This window comes from Limulus polyphemus, unplaced genomic scaffold (genome assembly GCF_000517525.1).
Source record: "Limulus polyphemus unplaced genomic scaffold, Limulus_polyphemus-2.1.2 Scaffold4430, whole genome shotgun sequence".
NCBI lineage: Eukaryota > Metazoa > Arthropoda > Merostomata > Xiphosura > Limulidae > Limulus > Limulus polyphemus.
In genome coordinates, this window is record NW_013670040.1 from 25,138 (window position 1) to 33,620 (window position 8,483).

At 31.9% G+C, this 8,483-nt stretch overlaps 1 protein-coding gene across 1 annotated transcript in view; it reads left to right on the plus strand.

Annotated features, from left to right (window-relative positions):
* LOC106471137 (zinc finger protein 395-like) overlaps positions 1-8,138 on the plus strand; it is a 31,473-nt gene extending 23,335 nt beyond the window's left edge. The window contains exons 4-7 of the mRNA XM_022399757.1: positions 2,311-2,405; positions 2,899-3,139; positions 3,905-4,012; positions 4,630-8,138. Of these exons, the coding sequence (XP_022255465.1) occupies positions 2,311-2,405; positions 2,899-3,139; positions 3,905-4,012; positions 4,630-4,815 (630 nt within the window). The 3' untranslated portion in view covers positions 4,816-8,138. The remainder of the gene's footprint in view (positions 1-2,310; positions 2,406-2,898; positions 3,140-3,904; positions 4,013-4,629) is intronic.
* The last annotated feature ends 345 nt before the right edge of the window (positions 8,139-8,483 follow it).

Here is an 8,483-nt window from a genome sequence, read left to right on the forward strand (position 1 = left end):
AGGTGTACTTTATTACATGGTAACCGTGTCGTAGTTTGGACACGAATACGAGGTGTAGTTTATTACATGGTAACCGTGGCGTAGCTTAGACACGAATACGAGGTGTAGTTTATTACATGGTAACTGTGTCGTAGTTTGGACACGAATACGAGGTGTAGTTTATTACATGGTAACCGTGGCGTAGTTTAGACATGAATACGAGGTGTAGTTTATTACATGGTAACCGTGGCGTAGTTTAGACAAGAATACAAGGTGTAGTTTATTACACGGTAACCGTGGCGTAGTTTAGACATGAATACGAGATGTAGTTTATTACATGGTAACTGTGTCGTAGTTTAGACATGAATACGAGGTGTAGTTTATTACATGGTAACCGTGGTGTAGTTTAGACACGAATACAAGGTGTAGTTTATTACACGGTAACCGTGGCGTAGTTTAGACATGAATACGAGATGTAGTTTATTACATGGTAACCGTGGCGTAGTTTAGACATGAATATGAGGTATAGTTTATTACATGGTAAATGGTAACCGTGGCGTAGTTTAGACATGGATACGAGGTGTAGTTTATTACATGGTAACTGATCAAACGAATATCACGTAAAATTTGATTTTTCATACTTTTGTTCAAATTATTTTCTCAAAAGATTATTAATATGCATTTTGTAATATAATAAACTCTTGTAAGCAACGTTAATATATATATGTTTTTTTTCAACTTACTGAATCAATGCTAGTACATATATATATATATGTGTCGTGTTTATGTAAATATTTTTTTTTACTTACGTTGTTAGGGTTATGTGCTGTGGTGTTGAATTGTGCCCCAGTTTGGCAGTGAGGCTTATCGAGGACTTTGACCCAGAACGTTAGGCCTAAAGTCTCCTTACATTCACTTGCAGGGTGGTTTATTTTTTAATCTAATTACGCAGCGATTAAAAAACATCACGCATCAGTAATTAGTGTCTTTTTTCATGGCTTCATGATTACTTTTCTCAGTGGAGAGATATCGTACAGTAAAATTTATCATAGATAGAAAACTTCAAGTAGTTGATGTCAGGGTATAAGTACATCGTAGTATTTGTACGAACATATTACCATACGCAAGTGGGCGGGAAATATAAGATTAGAAGTGCTCCAAGGCGAATGTATTTTTAAAAGCCCTGGCCAGGGAAATAAAAAAGTGTTAATATTTTCCTTGAGTGGCCTATATATACACACACAAAAGAAAAAAAAAAGATAGAAACGAGATAAAAGTCCACTTACATGAATAATGCAGGACCAAATATCCATAATAACTATATTATATTTCCTGTATCTCGCTCCTTCAATTTCAAGATATCAGAAGAAGAAAAATAAATTTTTAGGGTAGAAATAAACGAACTTGTGCAGGCAGGAACGTTATTTTACAAAAGGCTTGGGGGTGGGAAGGTAGGTAATGAAGATTTACCCCTCCCCTAATCCATTAGGGATCGTATGCTAAGGCGTGTGTACATATTAATTCGGCCTGACTCTAGATGTTTAACAGAAATTGTCCTTTTTGGTCCCCTACCGGGAAGAAGAAATGACAATGACGCAGAGTAAGATTTGTTTTGTAATTCGACTAATATCTTTGTAGTTGACCCGAAGCACAGCAAATTTTGAAGGATAGTTTTAGTAGAAACTCAAATTTATTTAGTTTTTTAGTAGAACTAGGACATGTTAATAAATTATGTTTTGGAGTTGTTTTCTTTCTCGTTAATCTTTCCACTGTTAACGTTCAATATCTATATTATTCATATACAAAAAAGCTAGATTATTTTAGTAAACCGTGAATATGATTTAAAAAACAAAACAAAAAAACATTCCAGATTAATCGGTTTCGTGTCGGAAGTATTCGGCCTTCCATCGAGAAAACCCAATTACCCTAATCACAACATGTAGAGCGAGGCTATGTGGACTCGAAAATATGTGACCCACTTCCACTAAATGCAAGTAACGAAGCCAACCTTGTTTTTTAATTAGATCACTCAGGCGGCATAGTTGTTTAGAAGTTTTTAATATTCATCCCTCCCCCTCTCACACACATATACGTAATATATTTTATCCAAGTTAAGGATTTTTCACTAAAAGGAAATATTGATATGCAAAAAAAAAGGGACAAAATACCTATATATATGTTTTTTGTAATTTCAATATTTGAATCATAGTTTTAAGCCTTTTAATTAACAGTAACGATAATTCCAACCGGAAAAGTGTGATGGATTTTATAACTCTCTGGTTGTGGTTCCATCATCTCTGTGAAAGATTTTGTTTGGATGTATTTTTGTAGACGCGGACTCTATTCCAGTGTACTTGGCCCGGCTGCGGCAAGCAGTATTATTTGTGTGAAGATGTGGAGAAACACGTTCGTATGCGTCATTTACGGTAAGTGCTGGCATCTAGTAACACTTTACTGAAGTATTATTTCCCAAAACATGTGTCATTTGAAATTTGACCAACGATGTTAAGAACGTAAAATAGTTTTCTTTTTATTTCATTCGATGTATACTTATTGTATAGATACCAAGTTAACATATGTGCTCTCGTAAACTTTCACACCTCACGTAATAAATATATCCATTTAGAAATCTGTATGTTTTTCAATTCGTTATTACCAACAGGCAAAGTCATTTTGATACATGGATCGGAAAATGAACTGTATTTCATATATTCATAGTTTGCTTTGGTCAAAAATGTAAATCTTTTTTACCTATAATTTGTTATCTTTCAGCTTTTAAAAAGATTTGGTAATTACTTTAATACCATGTAGCAAGTTAAGTGTGCTTTGTGTTGAATAATGTTGGATCTGTTGAAGTAAGGTGTAGAAAGTTAAGATAGCAGGTTTTGTTATCTTTAATTGGGAGTTTTCTTCATTTAGCCGTTCTAAGACTCAAATCTCGGACCTCAGTGATGATCATGAAGAAGAGTTTTATTACACAGAGATTGAAATAGATCATCATCCAACTCCTCCTCCAGCTAGCCCAGAGGGAAGCACTGACAGTGTTCTTTTATCTCCTGAATTGGCCAACATATATACCTCATCTGCCCCTACCCTCAGTCACCTTGATATGGTGAAACCTCCCCATGAAAATCCAGAGTACAGGGAACCTCAGAAGGAGGTAAAGACCAAGAAAAATCAAGAATATATTTACTTGATAAGAGAAAACTTTTTGCTTTGTTTAATGCTTTGTTGATGGGAGTATGAGATAGTTTCCAACATCAAAGAGTGTAACATAAGACATTTTGAATAATTAGATTTTTCTTTTACTTTTTAAGTAATAATTTCTTTTAAGTCTTTCATTAATAAACAAATTGAAAACTCCTAATACTGACATGGAGTTGTTCAGTGTAACTGTTGTAGAAAAAGATTTTATCATTTGTTCTTCTATCCTAAGAATCCAGCAGTTTATCGAAACATATTTCAATTACCATAATTGGGTGTCCTTCGTTTGGTGGTGTGCAGTATTAATATCTGATGAAAGTAATCTGAAGTTATGTACTTCAACTTGTACGTTGTTATTTTATTGTATGTAACATTTTTTGCAGTAATCACAAGATAGTACTCTAGTTTCAGGCTTGTTTACATGAACAAAAAATATATATAATCGTACTTAAATAACAAATATTTGGAATACTCTGGCCACTGGTGAAATGTTAGATGTGAAAAGATATCAACTATACCTTCAGAAAGATTGTTGTTTTCTCACATTAACAATCATTAATGTATTGTTAAATTTGTTATTATCTAGTTTTAAAAATCTTAAGTTCCATTAGTAATTATCCTCACTGTAATGAATAAAGATTTTTTTGGCCCTCATTAATATGTTGTTTTGTCTATTTATCATTCTTTTCATAAAAACAACTGTTTTATTTTGAAAAACCAGAGAGAACAGAGTATAACATCTCTGACAAATCCAGTTACTATCTCCAACTTCCAGCCCATTCTTCATTGGCAACCTCATCCATATGCTGTCAGTGCCCCTAGTGACATGGTAAGGAACTATTTATTATTTTTTAAAAGTTCAACCCACTCGTATAGTTCATACAAGTGCATACCTGCCAACTGTCTAGATTTTTTTTTCACCCTCTTTCAATATTACACATTTTACCTGATAAGTATAGTTTTTGTCATTAATTTCCCAGATTTGTCCAATCACTGTTTTTTAAAACTTGGCTAAGCTTTAAAAAAAATGAAGATCAAGATGTCAAAACTGTTTTATAAATCACTCTTATGGGTGTATCATATGTTTTATTATCCATTTAGTTTCCTAAAATTTAAGTTGAATAAACGTGAAATTCACCTCAAATGTACTTAAATTTTCAAACATATGCTAGGGAGTGGAGGATCTCCTGACCCCCCTAGCAAACCATCACTGCTCTCTGAAATGTGTTTATTAAGATTTGTCCATTTATAAGGTTGGTAGGTTAGCCAGTTTTACTCACACGAATAGTGAAACTTAATGAGCAGAGTACGAGAACCATCACATATCAGTAGGTTTATAATATATAAAAAGTAGAAACTCATTGAAAGTGTAGCTTTTAGGAAAATAAGGCTTTGTTGAAAAAACAGATTTAATGATTTGAAAGTAATCTTTTAATGATTCTGCAGGCTTTGTCCCCAAAGTACTTGCGACTGAGTCCTAAATCTTTTTCACCAACCATAAAAGGCTCTCCCACACACAGAAAAGGTCGATCCGAGATTCGTAAGTGTAGAAAGGTTTATGGGATGGAAAATAAAGAGCAGTGGTGCACTCAGTGTCGCTGGAAGAAAGCATGTTCTCGATTTGTTAGCTAATGTAGATGGTCCACCGAAGGTGTTTTCGAGGTATTGAGACAGAAAATGAAGAGGTTGCAGCAAAATTTCGTTATTCAAAGAACGTGAAACATATGATCTCAGAAAACATGGGATGAAGGAATGGATCTCGTCGGCAACTTTTTTACCAGTTTTATTGCTCATAGAAAAAGAGAAAATACCAATAGGTAGTAGTTCCAGCCTTTTGCTAACAGTATGTTTGTTGAAAATTTTAAAAAAAGAAAATTTCTGGAAGACAGTGATTTTATGTGATTTTGATACTTGTAAAGATGTAAAAAAAAGTAAAATATTTATGAAGAAGAGTATATTTCTATATTAAATATATCTATACATTAATTAAACTTTTGTATTATACAGTGGTTTTGAATTGGTTGAATCGTTACATTTATACTGACGATAAATTTGGATTGTATTTTATAAAAGTCAGAAGTGATAAGCTTAAAGGTGTAAAGAAATAAGATGAGGTCCAGAAAATTGTAACGAATTGTGAAGCTGTAAGTTTAGGAGGATCTGATTTCATTGTGCTATTTTAATGAGCTGGTTGGAAATTTTTTATTTATATATAGTATTTTAGACATTTATAAATTCATATTTGTATATTATATAACATTTTTATATTTGAAAAGATTGAAAAATATACTAAGGATCAATATTATTGTCTCCTTGTTCTTGGTTAATCTTAGAATATCACCTGATATCTTGCAAAATATAGAATTAATGCTGATTTATTCAGTTTTCTTCCTATTGGGATAACTACATCTTACATTAAATAACCTTGTTAGTCTAATTTTCCCCCTTTGTATTTCAATTATTGTCTTCACAAAAGGTTTACCAGTAAATGGTAAACCAAGCAAAATTCTTCAATTATGAGTAAAGCTATTGATAGCTATAACATGATAGGCCTTACAGAGCATGCTCAGTACCACAAGAAATGTGACAGTTATACAGCTGTAGTTGTTACAGTAAGTATTGTTACTATTTTTATATCGAAATTTTATTTTTGTTTTAAATGTTTAAATATCTGTCAGCAAGTGTTGAAATATCTTTGTCAAATTCAACAAAAAATTAAAAGAAAATATTATATTATATTGTGCAACAAAACAGTGTAAAAAGGAGTACTTGTATATGTGTTTTCCACGAATGTTCATATATATTAAACAGTGAATGCAATATGTCTGTCTGTTCTAGTTAACCGAGTTCAAATGCGAAAACATCAGGAAAAAAAAACATGGTAAAGGCACAATTTCACAAAGTTTTTTAATAAACCAACATCTGGTCACTGAAGTAGTACAAATTTCTTAAGAACTGTAAAAAAAAGGTGCCATAGACAGTAGATGTGTAGGCCTAAAGTACAAATAGATTTACTAGAAACTGTCACTAGATTATCATGATAACTTTTCATATTATGCCACTGGTGTTCACATTTGTAAAGCGTATATATGTTTGTCTGTTCACATCTGACTTCATAAATACACTTAGTGTTATTTCTTTTTGTTCAATGAGGTAATGGTTTAATGGGTCTGTGCATTGTATTAGAGGCTTTTTTAACTTATGCTAGCTGATTTGTGGAGGTATTGCGTCATGGAAGATCTTATTGCCGTGTAACTAATTGTTTTATAATTGTCAGATTATATATTTAATTAGTAAAGGATTTGGTCTGGGTTTTTATGGTTCTTTTGACACTAATTAAGGCGTTTAGGTTAACAACCATGAAAGATACCATTATATATACATATATATAACTGTAAAGCTGCAGTGACCTATAGGTTACATTACGATTTAATAAGGCCAGCTATTGGTTGATTTTCATGTGACAATCATAGTTGTTAAATGTTATTGTACTATGGAATTTTATCAGTAAATAATTTCTATGAATAATTAAAGTAGCTCATTTTTATAAATAGTTTTGATAATGACAGTTACTTTTGAAGGGCCTTAACTGCAATGCTGTACACATTAATTACTACATGTATCTTGGCTATTGATTTTATGAAACTAGTTGTTAACTCTGTAGAATGAAATATTATTTATAAAGCAAAGTTCTAAGACATGGGTGAAAATATGCAAGGTATCCAGAAATTATGTTTACAAAATTGTTTAGGTATGTTTCAGAGACTTGTTAACATATTTTCAGAATATCCCACCAAGATAGTAAATCCTCAAGAATCCTATGGTACCTGCATGAGATTAGATTCTAAAAAACAGATTTAAAAGTATGCAGTAAAAACCAGACTCGAACAATAAAATCTAAACTTTAACAGCTTGTAAGATTTAAATATCCTAATCTATCTGCTAACTCATAGTCTTAGGTTTATGAATACATAAAAAAATCTACTCTCACTAGTTCTCAGTATAATTCATTTGAAGTAGAATTTCTGTATTCATCAAATTTATTGGATTCAGTTAGCTTCCCTTGACCCAAGACTAAAATACGATTTTACGAAATCTCAGTGGTAGAGTAATTAGAAGAATTTAACAAATCAATTATACATATCAGACCATATAAAGACTACATCTATTTAATAGATATACACAAGGTGAGTTTTACAGATTTTAGGTTCTAAATGAATTTTTATTTGTTAAATCTGACTCTACCCATCAAACAGAATAGCAGTGTTACAGATGATGTGAAGAAATCCTCACCATCTAAATGATAGCCATGGATCATCTTTGAAGAGAAGTGTACAAGTTTGTAATCTCAGATAAAAAAAATTTTATTCACTAGCAACACAGTTTGCATACTTAGATAAATTTGTAATGTATAAGACACTAACTTTTTTTTATCATAAAGTGACAAAAAGATTGTCACAGATTACACATTTAGGAAATAAAATTTGAAGGTGAAGCTAGAAAAGGATCACCTCATGAAAAAGTAAAAAATCTCAAAGACTGGATGTGGCATAATGGCTAGCATGCTGTGCTGAATAGAAGGTCCATGGTTCTCACCAACACACTCCACAGCTCTAGGTTTGAGTGCATTATAAGAGTTTATAGTCAGTTGTACTATTTGGTTCAAAGCCTCGGAGTTGATGGGTGCTGTTGATTGGCTGCCTTTCACCTGATCAGTAGTTAAAAATGAGGGACTACTGTACTAGACATTTTTTGTATGTATCACTTAAGATGCTGACCTGGTTATAAACACTAATACCATAACATTCAAATAATGAAAACCTTAGTAATTTAATGAAACATATAGATGGTGCAGTGTTTTATATGGTTTACGTAAAGATACATGAATGTGAACTTCTTTTCATGTATTATCGAAGCTATTCAATCAATAACTGAAATGACTGTTATACCAAACTTGTAATTTTATGATTTTGTATTTCTAATTAAAAAAAAAAGTGATTTCATGTGGAATTCATGATTCTTTATATTGATTTTCTCTATAAAACATTCACATTAATTAACCATATACATGTTTATAAAGTAAGTAGAAACAGTAGAGCATGAAAGTTTAAATAAAATTAAATTATCAATATCATACAGCATAAACATAACTGTTCGAATATGTCTAACGAATTTGACATTGTGGATGTGGCGTATCTTGTTTCTCAGAAAGCATCTGCCATATGAAAGGCTTGTTAAATAAAATCATCTGAAGGTGTGGGAGGTAGTTTTGCTCATTGGATAGGAAAGTGACTGAATCA